Genomic DNA, 21255 nt, shown 5'->3' with positions numbered 1-21255 from the left:
GTTTGCGGTCGAAGTGGAGACTTGCTCTGTGGTTGTGGCATGTGGAGGGGAAGATGGGATGATATTTGTGAGGGTGGGTGAGGTGCTGGAAAGAGCGAGTGTGGAGCTGAGGTCGGTGGTGGGAGTCAACGGACCAGTGGTACCTGGGGATGTGGACTCGGTGGTGGCTGGAGTCTCGGTAGGGGCTGGAGTATTTACAGAGGATAGAGGTGTACTTGTGGCTGTCTGCACCGTATCAGAGGCAGGGAGGGATGACGGGAATGCAGATGTGATTGTGCTCGCTGTCGTGGAGGTGGATGAAGAGCTGATGACTGGAGCGCTTTGGGGTGTTGTTTGCATGGTCATGGTTACCAGGTGTGTGGTAGCACCCTGGGTGGTTTCTGTGGCTACAATGGGCAAAGTGGCTGTGATTGAGGTGACAGGAGCTTCAGTGTGCGTGGAAGTGGTGATTTCTGTTGTGGACCTGGTGGGAGGAGTAGTGGGAGTTGAAGGGCCGGAAGTTGGGTGTGTAGTGGGGATGGCGGTAATCAGGGTGGACATAGGGCTAGTGTTTGCGGTCGAAGTGGAGACTTGCTCTGTGGTTGTGGCAGGTGGAGGGGAAGATGGGATGATATTTGTGAGGGTGGGTGAGGTGCTGGAAAGAGCGAGTGTGGAGCTGAGGTCGGTGGTGGGGGTCAACACACCAGTGGTACTTGAGGATGTGGACTCGGTGGTGGCTGGAGTCTCGGTAGGGGCTGGAGTATTTACAGAGGATGGAGGTGTACTTGTGGCTGGCTGCACCGTATCAGAGGCAGGGAGCGATGACGGGAATGCAGATGTGATTGTGCTCGCTGTCGTGGAGGTGGATGAAGAGCTGATGACTGGAGCGCTTTGGGGTGTTGTTTGCATGGTCATGGTTACCAGGTGTGTGGTAGCACCCTGGGTGGTTTCTGTGGTTAGAACGGGCAAAGTGGCTGTGATTGAGGTGACAGGAGCTTCAGTGTGCGTGGGAGTGGTGCTTTCTGTTGTGGACCTGGTGGGAGGAGTAGTGGGAGTTGAAGGGCCGGAAGTTGGGTCTGTAGTGGGGATGGCAGTAATCACGGTGGACATAGGGCTAGTGTTTGCGGTCAAAGTGGAGACTTGTTCTGTGGTTGGGGCAGGTGGAGGGGAATATAGGATGTTATTTGTGGGGGTGGCTGAGGTGCTGGAAAGAGCAAGTGTGGAGCTGAGGTCGGTGGTGGGGGTCAACAGACCACTGGTACTTGAGGATGTGGACTCGGTGGTGGATGGAGTCTTGGTAGGGGCTGGGGTACTTACAGAGGATGGAGGTATAGTTGTGGCTGTCTGCACCGTAGCAGAGGCAGGGAGCGATGACGGGAATGCAGATGTGATTGTGCTCCCTGTCATGGAGGTGGATGAAGAGCTGATGACTGGAGCGCTTTGGGGTGTTGTTTGCATGGTCATGGTAACCAGGTGTGTGGTAGCACCCTGGGTGGTTTCTGTGGTTAGAACGGGCAAAGTGCCTGTGATCAAGGAGGTGACAGGAGCTTCAGTGTGCGTGGGAGTGGTGATTTCTGTTGTGGACCTGGTGGGGAGGGTAATGGGAGTTGAAGGGCCGGAAGTTGGGTGTGTAGTGGGGATGGCGGTAATCGGGGTGGACATAGGGCTAGTGTTTGCGGTCGAAGTGGAGACTTGCTCTGTGGTTGCGGCAGGTGGAGGGGAAGATGGCATGATATTTGTGAGGGTGGGTGAGGTGCTGGAAAGAGCGAGTGTGGAGCTGAGGTCGGTGGTGGGAGTCAACGGACCAGTGGTACTTGGGGATGTGGACTCGGTGGTGGCTGGAGTCTCGGTAGGGGCTGGAGTATTTACAGAGGATGGAGGTGTACTTGTGGCTGGCTGCACCATAGCAGAGGCAGGGAGCGATGACGGGAATGCAGATGTGATTGTGCTCCCTGTCATGGAGGTGGATGAAGAGCTGATGACTGGAGCGCTTTGGGGTGTTGTTTGCATGGTCATGGTTATCAGGTGTGTGGTAGCACCCTGGGTGGTTTCTGTGGTTAGAACGGGCAAAGTGGCTGTGATTGAGGTGACAGGAGCTTCAGTGTGCGTGGGAGTGGTGCTTTCTGTTGTGGACCTGGTGGGAGGAGTAGTGGGAGTTGAAGGGCCGGAAGTTGGGTCTGTAGTGGGGATGGCAGTAATCACGGTGGACATAGGGCTAGTGTTTGCGGTCAAAGTGGAGACTTGTTCTGTGGTTGGGGCAGGTGGAGGGGAAGATAGGATGTTATTTGTGGGGGTGGCTGAGGTGCTGGAAAGAGCAAGTGTGGAGCTGAGGTCGGTGGTGGGGGTCAACAGACCACTGGTACTTGAGGATGTGGACTCGGTGGTGGATGGAGTCTTGGTAGGGGCTGGGGTACTTACAGAGGATGGAGGTATAGTTGTGGCTGTCTGCACCGTAGCAGAGGCAGGGAGGGATGACGGGAATGCAGATGTGATTGTGCTCGCTGTCGTGGAGGTGGATGAAGAGCTGATGACTGGAGCGCTTTGGGGTGTTGTTTGCATGGTCATGGTTACCAGGTGTGTGGTAGCACCCTGGGTGGTTTCTGTGGCTACAATGGGCAAAGTGGCTGTGATTGAGGTGACAGGAGCTTCAGTGTGCGTGGAAGTGGTGATTTCTGTTGTGGACCTGGTGGGAGGAGTAGTGGGAGTTGAAGGGCCGGAAGTTGGGTGTGTAGTGGGGATGGCGGTAATCAGGGTGGACATAGGGCTAGTGTTTGCGGTCGAAGTGGAGACTTGCTCTGTGGTTGTGGCAGGTGGAGGGGAAGATGGGATGATATTTGTGAGGGTGGGTGAGGTGCTGGAAAGAGCGAGTGTGGAGCTGAGGTCGGTGGTGGGGGTCAACACACCAGTGGTACTTGAGGATGTGGACTCGGTGGTGGCTGGAGTCTCGGTAGGGGCTGGAGTATTTACAGAGGATGGAGGTGTACTTGTGGCTGGCTGCACCGTATCAGAGGCAGGGAGCGATGACGGGAATGCAGATGTGATTGTGCTCGCTGTCGTGGAGGTGGATGAAGAGCTGATGACTGGAGCGCTTTGGGGTGTTGTTTGCATGGTCATGGTTACCAGGTGTGTGGTAGCACCCTGGGTGGTTTCTGTGGCTACAATGGGCAAAGTGGCTGTGATTGAGGTGACAGGAGCTTCAGTGTGCATGGAAGTGGTGATTTCTGTTGTGGACCTGGTGGGGAGGGTAATGGGAGTTGAAGGGCCGGAAGTTGGGTGTGTAGTGGGGATGGCGGTAATAAGGGTGGACATAGGGCTAGTGTTTGCGGTCGTAGTGGAGACTTGCTCTGTGGTTGGGGCAGGTGGAGGTGATGATGGGATGATATTTGTGGGGGTGGGTGAGGTGCTGGAAAGAGCGAGTGTGGAGCTGAGGTCGGTGTTGTGGGTCCACTGATCATTGGTATTCCCGGATTTGGACTTGGTTTTGACTGTTTTCACTGTTCTTCCTGTAGAGAAATTGGTTGAAGACATGATGTCTTTTGCTCTTTGTGATGTTATTGATGTGGATTTTGCTAGTATATTTGTGGTACTAGTGTTGGTTTTTTTTGTTTTTAAGTTGAGCAGGAATACTGGTATTTTCGAGGTGGCAGGTGTTGAAGTGTCAGTTAGAGTTGTTATTTCTGTTTTGGTCGTAGTCACATTAGTAGTCTGAAATGGAGGGGTAGATGTAGCCTTGGTAGTAGGGATTGTGGTAATCAAAGGTGATAGTGAGGTAGTGTTTGTGGTTGTAGTCAGGATAGTCATAGGTGTGTATTCCCTACTATCTGGAGTGGGAGAAGTTTCGGAGGTACTCAGTGGCCGCCTTGCTGGGCCTTGAGAGTGTCGGGTGTTGCTGAGAACAGCGTGTAAAAGCTCATTAGAGGTGGATGTGGCCATGGCTGAAGCTCCTGTATTGGCGGTAGAACAGAGGAATTCATTGGTACGTCGTTTTGTCACCATAACACCACAGAGGTTACTCACTACCCCATTTTCCAGATACATGCCACAGAGGTAGGAAGTGCCACCAGTTCCTCCCGAATCAGAGGCAGTTTGGGGCTGGGGTCTTTCAAGGTTTTAAAGGCCATCATCTGTTTGCCCCCCTGGGCAGCCTCCCCAAGGGGTGTTGGGTTGGGGGCGTGCTTAATCCCTTGCCCACCTGTCTGAGTACTGACCTTGCAGCCCTGGGATGGCCGAGCTGATCACGCAGGTTCAGCAGGAGGTCCTGCCTCTTCCCATCGGTACTCCCATCCCTTCTTCCTCACACACCCCAAAGTCCTTGTCCCTTCCGGTTCTCTGCGCCACCCCCACCCGCTTTGGTCCACCTCTGCCCGTCTCCCTGTGACCCACTGCTGTCTGGGCTGACTCTCCTTTTTGGAGAGAGAGAGAGAACCCAGCCCATCCCGGGCTGAGGGTGGGGACACATCATGGACTTTGGGAGACGAGGGGTCAGAGAGCAGAAAGTTGCAAAGAGAATAACAAAGGGAAAAGCAGAGATTGAAGCTCAGACTTCATTGAGTTTGAGGACAAGGAGAGAGGATCACACACAGCCTGAGGAACAGGAGAGAAAAGGAAATTTCCAGAAAGAGATACCTCGGCAGGCAGGCATGAGTCCTGAAGACCTTAAGGTGTAGCAGTGAGTGTTAATAATAAAAATAGATATATTTTCCATCACCTATTCTATTTCGGCCAAGGAGTTAATTACTTTACAAATATGAGCCCCTCCCTCTACAGATGTTGTCATCCCCATCTTATAGGTGATAAAAGTGAGGGTCAAAGATCTCATAATGCTGAGGGTGACCGGCAGCCACAGCAGTTGCTAGCAGGAAACACCCAGACCTCCTGTCCACTCAGGGGTAGCTTTCTCAACTCAGACTCAGCACATCTTTGCTCTGAGAGCTGGGGTTTCACTACTCAGCTTAGCTGGGGTGTCAGGGAGATAGGGGAGGGGATTATGAAGATTCCTGGCCCAGAGCCCTTATTGCCAGGAGGTGGCCCTGGAGATAAGTGAGAGGGTGGACCAGAGGACCTCTATGTTGGGAAGGTCTAAGGTTGGGGTTCAGGAGCAGACACTGGGTTGCAGAGGGAAGGGAAGTGAAGAGTAATTCCGAGGTTCCAAAGGGGTGGGAGAGAGAAAGAGCAGGACCCCACACCACGTGGTCTCAGAACCACCCTTTGGGAGCCATCAGGCTCTCCCCCCACAGCCCTGCCAATGACAGCTGTGCCCAGAAACATAGGCTAGGTCTGAGTGGGAGAGTTAGGGGCAGAGCTGGAGGAAGGGGCACCGGGACCAAAGGTGTAGACTCCCCAGAGAGAGGAGGGGGTCCCAGGGGCAGAGCCAGGGACCCTCAGGAGGGCTGAACCGATGGACGTAAAGGGAGGGATAGAAGCCAGGGTGGAGGAAGCATCAGTGCTGGGGAGCAGGGGCAACAAGAGGAAGGGGGCTCAGAAAACGGAGTCCAAGTGGGAAGAGCACTCTTTCAGAAACAGCTTACCCCCCCTTCTGATGCACGCGCGTGCTCCTACAAACCCGCACGGTCCCAAGTGTAGAGCAGCACCACTGGACCCAGCTTCCCTCTCCTCCCCCTGCCTACAGTTCTCCCTGCACCAAGAGCTCTGAGGGACCCCTCCTCAGCCTCCCCTTAGATCTCAGAGCCACCGCCCCCCACACACACCCCTGTCCTGGAACATCAGGAGGGTCTCCCCAACCCTCCCCCACCTCACTCCCTCACCTGTGGCCCCCAGGGAGACCCTGAGCATCCAGAGGAGGCAGAGGACCCTGAGCAGCTGCATGGGTCCGGTGCAGAGGAGGCTGGAAGCAGGGCCAGCGCCAGGACACGGGGTATAGCAGTGCGGAGCCAGCCAGCACGATGTGCACAGCAGCACCCAGCTGGAAGTTATCTGCCCTGCTGGGCGTGGGGGCTGAGCATAGATAGCTTTACCTTTGCACTTCCCTTTGCCCAGCTCTTCCACCTTTCTCCCTGTATCTGGTACTGCTGCAGGAAGAAAGGACTTTCTAGAAGATAAGTCAAGACCAGGAAGTGTCAGCCGGGAAGAGCTCCACCCCCAGCCTGCCTGACCCACTCACAGCAGTTCCTAGGACATTGCCCTGTCCTTCCCTTCCCTTGCTCCCAGCCAAGAACTAGAAAAACTGGACAGAGAATACTCTTGGCCAAGGCCTTGGACGCTGGAGTCTGGGGCTTCTCCTTAGTTTCATTCCCAGCTGCAGGGGGCGGGGAGAGATGAAAACTTGTTCCTCTTCACTCCCTCTGCCACTCACTCTTCTCCCTCTCCATCCTGCCCTTAGCATGACTCTGGGACTATGACCCCACCACCAGTACCAGGAAACAATGCAGAATTCCATCAGAAGTCATTTTAATATCTGAGGACTTGGGCCAGGTCCCAGAAAAGGAAACACAGATGGCTAGTGGAAACAATCAAACAAAATGACTAGTTTGGACCCAGCAGATTAGCAAGTATTAGGAACTTTGATTCTATCCAGTGTTGGGAAAAGTGGGAAAATAAACACTCTTACCCAGCTGGTGGGAGTGTAAGGGGGTTGTGCTGGTTTAAAAAGGCAATTTGGGGACTTACCTTGTGGTCCAGCAGTTAAGACTCTGAGCTCCCAATGCAGGGGGCCCAGGTTCGAACCCTGGGCAGGGAACTAGATCTGGCATGGAACAACTAAGAGCTTGCATGCAGTAAACTAAATGGTCTACAGCCCACAACTAAAGATCCCACACGCCGCACCGAAGATCCCATGTGCCACAACTAAGACCTGGCACAGCCAAATAAATAAAAATTTTTTTAAAGAAAGGCAATTTGGTGGCATCTATTAAAATTTTAAATGCATGCTCAAGGACCCAGTAATTCCACCTTTCCATCTCTGTGTTCAAGAAGCACTTCAAAGAGGCATTCATGAGAGTGTTTATTGCCATCCAGTTTGTCGCATTTCCAATAGAAATTGGAAACAACCCAAATTGCCCTCCATAGGAAACTAGAATGACTATGGACAAGTCACGCTATAGGCTACCATGTTCAAATAAAAAATAATGGTACCATCATGGCAAGACTCTTGGAACGTCTTGTTCAGTGAAACCAATAGAAACAGCTTTCTTAAAACACACACATATATGTCTCCTATGAATACACAAACACACACACACATACACGTACATACATACATAAGTGCATTCAAACTTTGGAAGGAGGCTCACCTACTCCAATAACAGGGGTAAGTTTAGCTCAGAGAAGCATGAATGAACTAAGGTTGGGAATGATTGTCAGGCAACTTTGGCTGTATCTGTAGTTTTTCCTTTTTTACTTTGACAAACATTATCTCCTTGACCAAACTCTAGCCTGGCTCCTCTGAGTCCCCCTCCTCACTAAGCCTCAACCCTGAACTATAAAGACTTGAACAGATACTACCATAGTTTCTAACCACTCAAGGCCCCATCCCTATGATGACCCCAGCCCTCCTTAAAGTGCTTGCCTAAGAAAACTCAGGGCTGTTAAAAGACCTTACTGTATGTTCCAGCCAACACCTGAAGACAGGGCCTCCTGTCTCCTAGCCTTTATGGAGGGTAGGAGCCTAAATTTATAAGTGCCAGGTAGCAAATCGAGATGGGTTTCACGTGGACCACTTACCTCTTTTTGTAATTTTTCACTTTCCCAACACTGCTGAGCTTGACCTCTTGCCTATACCCTTTAAAATGTCACTTCTGTGCAACTCAAAGTAGAGTTCACTTTATGCTAGACTCTTTTTCCTATGGCAATAGTATATTATGGATTAAAATCTGTCCTTACCACTTTAATGTCTGGCTTTGTTTACCTTTGACAACTTGGAGACTACATGATGGTTTTTGAAGGTAATTAAAAAATAACTTAGAGGAGGATTTGGGGGAGGTTGTGGGCTAGGACACACCAGGAATCCATCTCCCCACCGAGACAACAATTGCATTAGCAGAATCTGTCTGATGTAACTATTTCAGAATTCTAGAGTCTGTTGAAGACTTGAAACTTCCAGGGGAAGACCTGGATGGTAAATTGCAAATTTCAGTTAATTTTGGTCAATTTTAGCTCCTTAGCACAGTAGCAGCTACCCATTCAACACCTCCAGCCACATAGAAGGTAGCTATGTATGTGTTCTAGGAGTTGCTTGCACATAGCTTGTGGTAGGCAAAAAGGACTATGTACTCCAAATATCAGGGATCTATGCTCTAATTCACTGATTGCTACTTCTAATCACGTAAGTGCAGGAAAACAGGTAGATAGCCACTCTTGTTGCACCTCCCCCTCCATTCTTGCAAGAACTTCCCCCTCCATCTGAAATGACTTCTGGGTGATTTAAAGGGCCAACACCCCTTCCCCCCTTCATTTTTTGCCTTCTCCCCTTTTGGGATTCAGACATTAAAGACTAGGACATTCAGAAACTACTGCATATATGGGGAAAATTAGAAAGTGGCCATGCATGCCTGGGGGAAGGATTAGAAAAGACCTGAGAAGACCTTAATCTGCACATTATTCTGATCCTTGGCACAGACACAGACCACAATGATCAAAAAATAAACAAAAACAAAACAAAACAAAAAACCCGGCAGACTCTAGGGAAGGAGGAGAATCTGATTTCCAGAGTTGCCACACTATTAGATTCAAATGTTTATTGTTCAACGAACAAGAAACGAAATGTTAGCAAACCAAATTCAACATTACATTGAAAGGATCACACACCATGATAAAGTGGGATTTATTCCAGGGATGCAAGAATGGTTCAATATCTGCAAATCAATCAACATGATACACCACATTAACAAAATGAAAGATTAAAATCGTATGGTCATCTCATTAGATTCAGGAAAAGCACTTGACAAAACTCAACAACTTAAGAGTCTTTAAAAACCTCTCAACAAAATGGGTATGAAAGGAACATACCTCAACATAATAAAGGCCTTATATTACAAGCCCAAAGCTAACATCATACTCAATGGTGAAAAACTAAAAGCTACCCCTCTAAAATCAGGAACAAGACAAGGATGCCCACTCTTGCCCCTCTTATTCAACATAGCATTGGAAGGCCTAGACAAAGCAATTAGGCAAGAAAAAGAAATAAAAGGCATCCAAATTGCAAAGGAAGAAGTAAAACTGTCACTAGTTGCAAATGACATGATTTTCTGTATAGAAAACCCTAAAGACTCCACCAAAAAACTACTAGAAAAAAGTAAATGAATACAATAAAATGCAAGGAATGAAGTCAATATCCAAAAATCTGTTGCATTTCTATATCCTAACAACAAACTAACAGAAAGAGAAATTAAGGAAACAATCCCATTTATAGTGATTTAAAAAAAAGCCTAGGAATAGATTTAACCGAGGAAGTGAAAGACCTGCACAATGAAAACTGTAAGACATTGTTGAAAGAAATTGAAGAAGACACAAAGAAATAGAAATAGAAAGATATGTCTTCATGCCCCATATAGGTGTCCCCAAGTTCCCTTCAGTTTACCCCAGTGTGCCATACACATATTCTCATTAAAAAAAAAAAGATATTCTGTTCTCATGGATTAGAATTCACATTGTTAAAAAGTTCATACTACCTAAAACAATCTACAGATTCAGTGTAATCCCTATCAAAACCCCAACGGGGGGCCTCCCTGGTGGCGCAAGTGGTTGAGAGTCCGCCTGCCGATGCAGGGGATACGGGTTCGTGCCCCGGTCTGGGAGGATCCCATATGCCGCGGAGCGGCTGGGCCCGTGAGCCATGGCCGCTGAGCCTGCGCGTCCGGAGCCTGCGCGTCCGGAGCCTGTGCTCCGCAACGGGGGAGGCCACAGCAGTGAGAGGCCCACATACCACAAAAAAAAAAAAAAAAAAAAAAAAACCCCAACGGTGTTTTTCACAAAATAGAACCAAAAGTTCTAAAATTGATAAGGAACTAAAAAGACTCCACCAATCTGTTCTCTGTATCAATGAGCTTTGGTTTTGTTTTAGATTCCACATATAAGTGAGCTCATACAGTACTTGTCATTTTCTGTCTGAGTTATTTCACTTAGCATAATGCCCTCAAGGTCCATCCACGTTGTTACAAATGTTGGGATTTCCTTCTTTGTATGGCTGAATAATATTAGATTGTGTATATATATATACCACGTTTCCTTTTCCATTCATCCATTGATGGACATTCAGTTTCTTTCTATGTCTTGGCTATTGTAAATAATGCTGAATGAATATGAGGGTGCAGGTAACTTTTCAAGTTAGTGGGGTTTTTTCCTTTGACAAATACCCAACAGTGGAAATGCTAGGTCCACTAGATCCATTTACTATGGTAGTTCTACTTTTGATTTTTTTGAGGATCCTCCATACTGTTTTCCATAGTGATTGCACCAATTTACATTCCCATCAAGAGTGCACAGGGGATGCCTCTTCTCCACATCCTCTCCAACATTTGTTGTTTCTTGTCTTTTTGATAACAGCCATTATAACAGGTGTTAAGTGATATCTCACTGTAATTTTGCTTTGCATTTCCCTGATGATAAGTGATGTTGAGCACATTTTCATGTACCTGTTGGCTATCTGTGTGTCTGTAGTATGTTTATGATATAGGAATGTCATGGGTAAAATGTTTTCAATATAGTTTTTGAAACTTCTGTTTCCATGTGAAATTTGTTCCTTGTGAAGTTTTTTCTATTAAATAATATCCCCCTCCCTCACCCCCACTCATATCTCCTTCCTTGTTTGTTTCATGTATCCATAGTGATTCCTAGGATAGAATCGAGTGCCTAGCTCACACTATTCAGGAACCTAAGATCATAAAGTGCCATTTCAAGTGGCAGCCAGTTCTGTTCCTAACTTTCATTTTGGCAGTTTTATTTTATTACCATTGTTTCTATAAATCCATTATAAGGTTTATGATTTAATGCAAACACTCTAGCCTGAGAAAAGAAAGTGTGTGTGGGTGGGGGGGTAGTGAGAGAACAAGAATTTGCCAGTTTCTGTGTGCAATATGACTTGATATTATTGCCATCATTTTCTTTCTTATGAGTACTAACACCCTATTTAATTTAAGTAAGGGATTTATCCTCTTAGGAGGAATGCTGACATTAAGTTAGAGAAATGAATGCCACCATTTATAGATTTATGAGTTTTTAAAAAAAAGCTCACAGAAAGCTTGTACAAATATTTCTCACATGGCAATTGATTTCTGAGGATTGCATATAAGGAAGACCAGGTCAGCTTGAGGATATTTCTGAAGGTTCAGCAAAATGATATCAACTCAAGGAAATTGAATCTCACTTTCCCCTGGCTTTTATTTCTTCTTTTACTCAGTCTTCTTCCTAAAGTCTGTTATATTAGGAAGTTCTGTTAACACTAGCCTACCCCATACAGTCAGGCCAGGAACAACTATTGCTTTCCTATAAATACAGAGGGTGCTATTGGCCTGCTACTTATAATGCCAACAGAATACTGAACAGTAAACACTCACCTAAAACATGATTGAAGCTTTGGGCCACAGCTAATGGAACTGAAAGAACTATTTGTTGAGTTTCTCAGACCATAAGCTGTCACTCAGTTTTCACTTCCTGTTAGTTATAGTCTTGCTGGTTCCAAGCTCTTGGGTTTTTGGCGTTTTTTGGTTTTTTGGTTTTTTGTCTTTGTTTTCTAGTTGGAAAAGTTGCTTTTGTAAGAGTATGTATTTATAAGTACAAAGTTGCTCTTAAGGTTTATTTGTTTTTGTTCATCTGTTTAAGAAATTAATGCACAAGTCTTCTTTTGGCTTTGGAGAACCTCAGTTCTTGCTGAGTTTGGATTATTTTTCAATCCTGATATCTAGATCAACTTCCACCTCGAACCATGCTAGTAAATGTTTTTGGCTCCAAACTTTAGGAATGTTTTAGAAATTAAAACTGGTTTTTCCCTGTTGGTGACCTTAAAGACTATGCTTAGGAGTTTTAATAATTCTATTCTCTAACTGCAGTTTTAAATAGCTGCAGCATGACTTGTCTTGGTGAATTTGTTAAAGTGTGCATTTTATTCAAAAGTAAAATTTAAGACAAAACATATACTAAACACACAGAGATCTAGAAAACTTGGCTTGTGGTACACATGATGGATTACTAAATAACTTTTAAAGGTAGCTTTTGTGTCACACTTTTCATTCCTGGGTATTGTTTGTACAATTCAGTTCCACTTTTATGATGTGAATGAATACCATATTTAAAAAATATTACCAGGCCAGTACCATTCTTATACTTTATACTACAGGAAATTTTGTTTAATGGGTTTAAAATGAGTCCATTGTTGATTGGACTATAAAAAGCAAACTACTTCTTCTCAAGTTTACATGGAACATTTGCCAAGATAGGCTACATCCTGGGCAATAAAACACACCTGAACAAATTTAAAATAGAAATCATACAATGTCTGCTCTCAGATGACGATGGAATTAAACTAGAAATCACTAATAGAAAGATAACTGGAAAAACATCAAACTATGTGGAGATTAAACAACACACTTCTACATAACACATGAGACAAAGAAGAAATCTCAAGAGAAACTTTAAAATATTTTGAACTAAATGAAAATGAAAACACAACTTATCAAAATTTGTGGAATGCAGTGAAAGCAGTGCTTAGATGGAAATGTATAGCATTGAATGCGTATATTAGAAAAGAAGATCTAAAATTAATCATCTAAGTTTCCACGTTAGGAAACTAAAAAAAAGGAAGAGCAAATTAAATCCAGAGTCAGCAGAAGAAAAGAAACAATAAGAATTAAAGAAGTCAATGAAATTGACAACAGGAAATCAAGAGAGAAAAATCAGGAATTCCCTCGTGGCACAGTGGTTAAGAATCCGCCTGCCAATGCAGGGGACATGGGTTCGATCCCTGGTCCAGGAAGATCCCACATGCTGCGGAGCAACTAAGCTCATGCACCAAAACTACTGAGCCTGCGCTCTAGAGCCCGCGAGCCACAACTACTGAAGACCACACGCCCTAGGGCCCACGCACCACAACTACTGGAGCCGGCATGCTGCAACTACTGAAGCCCTCACACCTAGAGCCCGTGCTCTGCAACAAGAGAAGCCACCACAATGAGAAGCCCACGCACCACAACGAAGATTAGCCCCTGCTCACCGCAGCTAGAGAAAGCCCAGGCGCAGCAACGAAGACCGAACGCAGCCAAGAATATAAAAAATAAATTAAAAATTTAAAAAAGAGAGAGAAAAATCAATGTAACCAAACTCTAGTTCTTTGAAAAGATCAATCAAATCGATAAGACCCTAGCCTGGCTCACTAAGAAAAAATGAGAAAGGACACAAGCTACTAACATAGAAATGAAAGAGGGGACATCGCTACAGATCTCCTGGACATTAAAAAGATTATAAAGGAATACTAAGAACAACTCTATGCCCACAAATTTGATAACCCAGATGAAATGGACCAGTTTTCTTTTTGGTTCAAAAACTAACCCCTGTACACGCAGGGCAAAGAGAGACTGAAGAAAGAGGCAGACCACTCCAGATTGGTAGGTGGCAGTTCTAATGAGCAAGGGAACTTACCAGGCTTGTGTTGGGCTGCTAACAAGATGAGTAGTTTTCTGCACCCACTTACCAAATCTTAAAAGTTTCTATACAGGCCTTACCTGTGTTCAGTCACTGTCTAGATGGTCTCAACAGCATATTGCTCTCTCAAGGTTGCGTCCTTGAAAACAGCTCCCACTTTGAGAACAGTGGGGAGAGTGTATATTCCAAGCACAGGTCAGGGCAGGGTAGGTGAGGAGCTTCTGATTGTCCAGGTCCAGATCTTGGGTCAAAACACAAAGAACCCCATGATCTAAACCACTGATTTACTAAGTCCCCTCGGTTGGGGGGTCGGATCACTCGGGGTGTTCACTTGTGTCCTCATGTGATTTAATAAGATGGCACATTGGCAGACTCATTAGGTATGAACACACAATATTCTGTTTGGATAATGGCACAGATGCCTCCTTGTAAGGCAGTAATAATGTTCAAGACCCTTCTTTTTTGGAGGACAGCCTTTCTCTTTAGAGATATTTCAGCGTTCAGTAAGGACAAGCTTTGTTGGTTGTCACTTAAGCCTTGCTGGGTGAATTTAGTAAGGACTATAATGTCCTCCAAGACAGTGGAGGGAACAAAGTCAGCAGCCAAATGATTCTATGTGTAGGAAACAGAACGTGCCCACCTGGTCTTGAGGAGAGGGAGGTTGGCAGCTTTAGGAACTTGACCTGGTTGTACATACCGTACAAGTTGGGTGGGGGAGGCAGCACTGTCAGATGGGCTGGGGGCCGGATATGCCAGACCAGGACCCCCACCTTCTCCCCTCAGTGGTGTGTGTTCCATTCCAGGTACTGAGAGTTTCGACAGGTCCAGCTTGTAGCAGGACAATGGGATCCCAGTGGAGACTGAGTAGTTGCTGCTCACCGAAGGGTGTGAAGTAATTCACCCATCCTGGTGAGTTATCTCATTGCAAATTCCAGTAGATAATGCCTTTCCCAGGCATGAAGGGGCTTGGTATTCTCAACAGCATAGCACATTGATCCACGGTGACAGTCAGGGCAATGCCTGTCTCCCACCACTTTCACCCCTTTACTGTGTTGGGTGCCTTGACAGGGGTCCCCACTCTGGCATGTGGGGCATCAGGCCTTACTGGTTGATCATTTCGATATATAAAATCACTTAAATGTATTAAATGATTAAATAGTACTTTAGTCCCCCCAGCCAAGGTGGTTTTTACCAGTTAGTAATTTAATCTGCTACTTATTAAATATTAATTTCATTATTTTTTACCAACCCTGCTACTTGCAGGTTATAGGGGAGATGGATCCTCCATTCAATGTTACGTTCTCTTGCCCAGTCTTTCACATCATGACCTTTGAAACGTGACTCACGATCACTGTCTGTTCAACAAGGGTGTCCATACATGGCACTCAGCTTCTCTAATCCACTAATGGTGGCACCTGGTTTGCAAGGAGACAGGGAAAAGCTTGGGTTAAGCCAGACACAGTGTGCATACAAACCAGGGCAGGTTTAAAGCCCCCACTCAGAGGGAGAAGGCTGATATAATCAATTTGCCAATCCCTCACCAACTGGAATTCTAGTGGGTGGCCCCAGACTCTTTTGGTGGTTGCCTTGGGTGTTGTTTAGAACTCTCAGGATATGCTGTTACTGCATTATCCAAGTCACTGTATTTCAAGGGCAATCCAGCATCCTTGATGATACACCATCCCACATAGGCACTGAGGTGGCTACTCTTTCTGCTGTGATACCCAATCTACTGCTAGGGCTCATATCCAAGCTAGGGCATCAGCTTCACGATTGCCAGGGGGTGTCAATGCCTTATGAGCTGGAATGTGGGAAACAGTGAGGACTGCCTCAGGCTCTTGCAGGTGAACCAAAATGTCCCTTCACACATCCTGACCCCACAAGTGCCCACTCATGAATCATCCACCCCTTGGCTTCCCTTTGCCCAAGCCACAGGGTTAATCTATTTAGAACAGCCCAGCACAAAGGGCTAAAAACCAGGGCTCATGAATGATCACCAGTCAAACTACTCTGAGTTCCGGCCATTGGCGGCTGCAGTTTAGTCCCTTCCGAGAGCTCCACCTGGAGGAGCACGTGTACACTGCTAGGAGCTGCTGCTCTGTGGGGGTATGTGGAGTTTCTGTCCCCTTCCAGAGCTGGGACCAAAATCCTAGGGGCACTCTCCCCTTCCGTTGTCTCTGCCACAGTGCCTGACCCATGCCTTCTGGTGTCACAGACACATCTAACTCAAATGACCGCCCCACTTAGGCGATACCCAGAGCTACTTCACTAGTATTTTGCCTTCTCAAAAGTAGTTTGCTTCTCGGATCCCCAGTCCCATGCGTACCTTTCTTTACCTGGAAGCATAGAGGTGGAGGCACTGTGCCAGGTGGGGAATAAAAGTCCTCTTAAAACCCCCAAAGCCCTACAAAGCCTTGCATCTTCTTTACATTCTTAGGGGTTGGATAGGCTTGCATCTTACCCAACACAGCTTCTGGGACAACACGCATCTCACTCGACTGAACGACTCCAAAAACCTTACAGCTGTGCTTGGGCCTTGAATTTTCTGTGGGTTCACCGCCCAACTCCCTCACAGATGTTCCAACAAAGCCTGCAGAGTATCCTGCAACAGAGACAAGTCTCCACATGTTAACATTAATCATCCATGTAATGGGCCCATTTTACTGGGGTGGGGAAGGAGAACAGGGACAGGTTTGGGGCTACCATCCCATGACATATGTGCAGGTAGCCTCGGGGAGCACTTGAAAGGTTCCCTGTTGCCCCTCCCAGGTGAAGACAAATTGATCTTGTGGCTCAGTGGCCAGGGGAGAACTGATAAAGGCATTTGCTAAGTCCAGTACCACGTGTACTGGACTCCTGTACAGTGCATACTGTCCATGCACTCCCAGGACCATGGCCAAGGAGTCTAGGGTGGTGGTAATGTGAGGCTCAGCCCCACAGATGAGGAGCACTACCTTGTTCAATTCTCGGTTGTCCAGCGTCATCCACATGAACCATCTGGCTTTCTTACCAGGCATCCTGGGCGGCTGAAAGCACTGTGGGCAGGGCGTAAAATACCCACGCAGTGTGGTTTATGGACACCTTCTCCTATCTCCTTATGCCCCCCCGGGCAACTCATATGGCTTGACAGTTACCACTCTTTGAGGAAAGGGCAAGCTTACCAGCTCCCAGTTGCTGTTTCCCCTCAGCACTGGTTTGATTCACACAGAAGCGGAAATCACAGATAGAGGTTGCAGAGTTTGACCTTGTAGGATGCCAAGGCTTATGTTCTCTGTATTAGAGAGATAAAAACTTCATATTTTCTGGGAGTAGAATACCCAATTTTCAGTGTCAAAAGGACCTTCCTGATCATGACTGTTTGCCCTCCCTAACAGGTGAGGGGGCCAGAAAACGGAGGGTGACCACGTACTAGAGTCCATTGAGCACCAGCACCCGCCAGAGCTGTCACATTTTGTTTATTTCCAGGAGACCAGTGAATAGTGAGATCAACATGAGGCCTTTGATTGCCTCCGAGAGCCCTCACCTGGAGGCAATCTTGATCTGCATCCTATACCCGGGGTGTGGGAGGCACCCACCCAAAAGAGAACTGTATCCCTGTTGTCTCTGCTGGAACAGGCAGGGCATCAGGGATGGTAGGGGCAGATGGGTCAGGTCTGAGCTGTTGTTTGGGTTTTAAGGCTTTCTACAGGTTGACCCACCCAGCAACGTGTTGTCGGTCCATCTCTTCAGGTGAGGTTCCCACAGCCATGGGGTCAAACACATTTGTTTCCAGGTTCCTTCCCCAACCCTTTACAGCCAATTAGGATAGCCCTTTTGGCTTTCTGAGCTCCCTCCTAGTCTCTGGTCTTTCCCAGGGCCTGTGTCCTTTCCTGGGATTTGTCAGTTTCCCCTAGATCAGCAATGGATTGCCAAACATCATCAGGGACTTCCATGGTGGTCCAGTGGTTAAGACTCTGTGCTCCCAATGCAGGGGGCATGCGTTCGATCCCTGGCAGGGGGCCTAAGATCCCGCATGCCTCACAGTGTGGCCAAAAAAAAAAAAATTTTTTTTAAATAAATATCTTGTGCCACAACTGGGTTCAGCATGGCTATCCCATCCCACTCCAGGTGGTGGGGGCGGACGAGAGCATCTTAACTCATTCCTGAAGTGAATGTGGCTCAATCAGGGCCTTCAAAGACAGGGGCATAGACTGCCTGTCTCATTCCCAACTCCCTAAGAATTTGTTGTACCTCATCTATAGATTTCCAGGGTCCCATATGCCCAGGAAGGTCCCTGTCATTGGGCAAGCCTCCTCGCAGGAGAGAATAAGCCAATCTATAAGGGAGTGAGGACCTGGACCCTCCCGCCAACCCCAGCACCACGCAGGCGCTGTCGGAGGGTAGAGTGTCTGATGTTGTACATCATCTCTGCCTCCTGCCCAGTCAAAGAAACCATAGCTGCTCATATCCCACGGCTGCACCAACCGTGCCTGGTAACTTTCCCTGGCCTTTAGCTGGAATTTAGCACCTATATCCATAAGCTCAGCGGGTGTGTATTCTTTCATCATGAACCTTTCCTGGATTGGGGGCTCCTGTCCCTGGCCGGGGTTGCTGTAGCTGTGCTTTTGTTTTCCTTTGTATTTGATTGGAGTCATAGTTACACAACTTTGTGAATCCACTAAAAACTACTGAATTGTGCACTTTAAAAAGGTGAATTGGGTAGTATATCTCAATAAATAAATGTTTTTAAAAACTAGTAAAGATTGGGTAGGGGTGGGGGTGAGAAAAAAACTAGAAAATATTGTTCTCATGAGCCTTTTTAGAAAATAAAAAAGTCAGCCAACCAAGAGATGAGTGGACAAACTACTAACTCTGATCACTGAATCTCTATAACTGATGAAGTAAAACTAAAAACAATATGAGGATTATAGTTAAAAGATAACGAATACATTATAAAATCTAACGACATAAAAATATGTATTGTTAATTGGGAGAGGAAAAGGAAGTTTAAGTATGATTTCCTTACCTTTTACAGCCGGAGATTTATATACATCATTTAAAACTGATTAACAAGTAATGAACTTATAAAACTATTGAACAGTACAAAGGTAAATATTAAGAAAGATAATAAGATAAACAATAAGGTACTACTGTATAGCACAGGGAACTATATTCAATATCTTATAACAGCCTATAATGAAAAAGAATGTGAAAAAGATTATATATATATGTATGACTGAATCACTTGCTATACACCAGAATCTAACACAACATTGTAAATCAACTACACTAAAAAAACTAAAAAATTAAAAAATAAAAAGATAATAAGTACAAACAAAGGAAGTGAAGGACGGGAAGGCAGAAGAAGAGAAGTATATTGATCTAATTATTGCTCATAGCAGGGAATTCATTCCTAAAGAAACAGAATTACAGCTATGGTATAAGTTACATATTCTATAACAGTAACCATAGTAAAATAATTTAATATTCCAAATTATCAGAAGAAATGAACACAAAAGAAAGCAGAACCCAAACAATAAAAGTGTTTTTAAGTTATAAAGCATAAGGGGGGAAAATGTGAGAAAAAAAAAGCTGTCATATAAATAAAAGAAAATAAATTAAGCTCACCTACTTTTTAAAAAGACTTTAACAATGGCACAAAAAGGAAAACCCAACTCTACTGCATACAAAAGACACATCTCAAAGTGATTCAGAAACTTTTTAAAAATATTTTAATTATATTAGAGTGTAGTCGATTTACAATGTTGTGTTAGTTTCAGGTATACAGCAAAGTGATTCAATTATATATATATATATATATATATATATATATATATATATATATATATATTCTTATATCATTCTTTTTTAGATTCTTTTCTTGATTCAGAAATTTTGATGGCCAAAAGTTTCCTAGGCAAATGCAAACAAGAAAGTGAAGGTCATAATATTTGAGTTATTCTTTTTGTATTATAATATTATTCTTTTATTCCTTACTTCCTTTCTATAAATTTTGATTATTTTTCTTTGGAATATCTGCCAAGGCATTCAAGGCTCACAGTTTTGGCAATCTGTGTGCCAGCAATTAGAGCACAATGTTTTGAAAATAGCAAAGATCCAATATGTTGATTCACAGACATAATTGCAATACAAAGGGAAAGAGGAAAAATCCAAGGACTGAACATTATCCTGGTTTCAATTCTTACATTAAAATTACATTAAGAGGGCTTCCCTGGTGGCGCAGTGGTTGAGAGTCCGCCTGCCGATGCAGGGGACACGGATTCGTGCCCCGGTCCGGGAAGATCCCACATGCCACGGAGCGGCTGGGCCCGTGAGCCATGGCCGCTGAGCCTGCGCGTCCGGAGCCTGTGCTCTGCAATGGGAGAGGCCACAACAGTGAGAGGCCCGCGTACCGCAAAAAAAAAAAAAAAAAAAAAAATTGAGATATAACATTGTACAACTTAATTTTTAACCTTATTTGTCATGCCTTAGAATCTTTTCTAACTAAAAATCAAACAGAAACCCCACAGAGGAATATTGTTTGGTATTGCTCTGGTAACCCATGCAATTTGTGTGCAGGCCTATAAACTGTTAATCTGAATCTATAATTTTGTATTTCAAGATGCCTCCACCTATCACTCATCTCAGATTAAATGAAACCGAAAATAAACATGGGTTAAAACATGCAAAGCGGGCCTCCCTGGTGGCGCAGTGGTTGAGAGTCCGCCTGCCGATGCAGGGGATACGGGTTCGTGCCCCGGTCTGGGAGGATCCCATATGCTGCGAAGCGGCTGGGCCCGTGAGCCATGGCCGCTGGGCCTGCGCATCCGGAGCCTGTGCTCCGCAACGGGAGAGGCCACAACAGTGAGAGGCCCGCATACCGCAAAAAGAAAAAAAAAAAAAAAAAAAAAAAAAACATGCAAAGCTTCCCCATCCAAACTGAGATCACAGAGCAACTCATAAAGTATATAAAGTATCAAATCCAAACATTTTAATGTTGTACTGTGTGCATTCCCCAATTGTAGTGTGTAATTCCTACTATACTTCTCATTTCTGTTGAAAAAGGCAGTAAGTATCCATTTTAAAATACACTAAAAATATTTTATTCAAAATTTTTTATACTCAGCAGCTCAAAATTTTTTATATTCAACAGAAATAAAGATGGCAAATTCTATGAGGCTTCATATTCAACTAAGTTCTAACTCATTAAAATTGGTTTTCTTTTACTTTAAAAAAAATTATCATACAGGGCTTCCCTGGTGGCACAGTGGTTGAGAGTCCGCCTGCCGATGCAGGGGACACGGGTTCGTGCCCCGTCTGGGAAGATCCCACATGCCGCGGAGCGGCTGGGCCTGTGAGCCATGGCCGCTGAGCCTGCGAGTCCGGAGCCAGTGCTCCGCAACGGGAGAGGCCACAACAGTGAGAGGCCCGCGTACTGCAAACAAACAAACAACAAAAAAAATTATCATACAGTAAAATTGATTTTTTGGTGTACAATGCAATGAATTTTAACACAGGTCTAGATTCACGCAGCCACCACTACAATCAGAACACAAAACAATTCTCCCAGTCCAGAAGCCTCCCTCCATGCTCTCTTTGCTCTCACAACCTCTTCCCACCCCTAACTTCTGAAAACTCCTGATCTGTCCACTATCCCTGAGCTTTTTGAGAACGTCACATAAATGGATCTTTTGAGATTAGCTTCTT

The 21255-nt window shown here is 45.7% G+C and overlaps 1 protein-coding gene across 1 annotated transcript in view; it reads right to left on the bottom strand.

Moving 5' to 3' along the window:
* LOC132476497 (mucin-12-like) overlaps positions 1-5838 on the bottom strand; it is a 42858-nt gene extending 37020 nt beyond the window's left edge. The window contains exon 1 of the mRNA XM_060078478.1: positions 5745-5838. Within this exon, the coding sequence (XP_059934461.1) occupies positions 5745-5805 (61 nt within the window). The 5' untranslated portion in view covers positions 5806-5838. The remainder of the gene's footprint in view (positions 1-5744) is intronic.
* Between the last annotated feature and the right edge of the window lie 15417 nt (positions 5839-21255).

The sequence above is a fragment of the Mesoplodon densirostris genome, chromosome 16, assembly GCF_025265405.1.
Source record: "Mesoplodon densirostris isolate mMesDen1 chromosome 16, mMesDen1 primary haplotype, whole genome shotgun sequence".
Lineage (NCBI taxonomy): Eukaryota > Metazoa > Chordata > Mammalia > Artiodactyla > Ziphiidae > Mesoplodon > Mesoplodon densirostris.
This window is presented reverse-complemented; position numbering and strand designations above follow the sequence as displayed.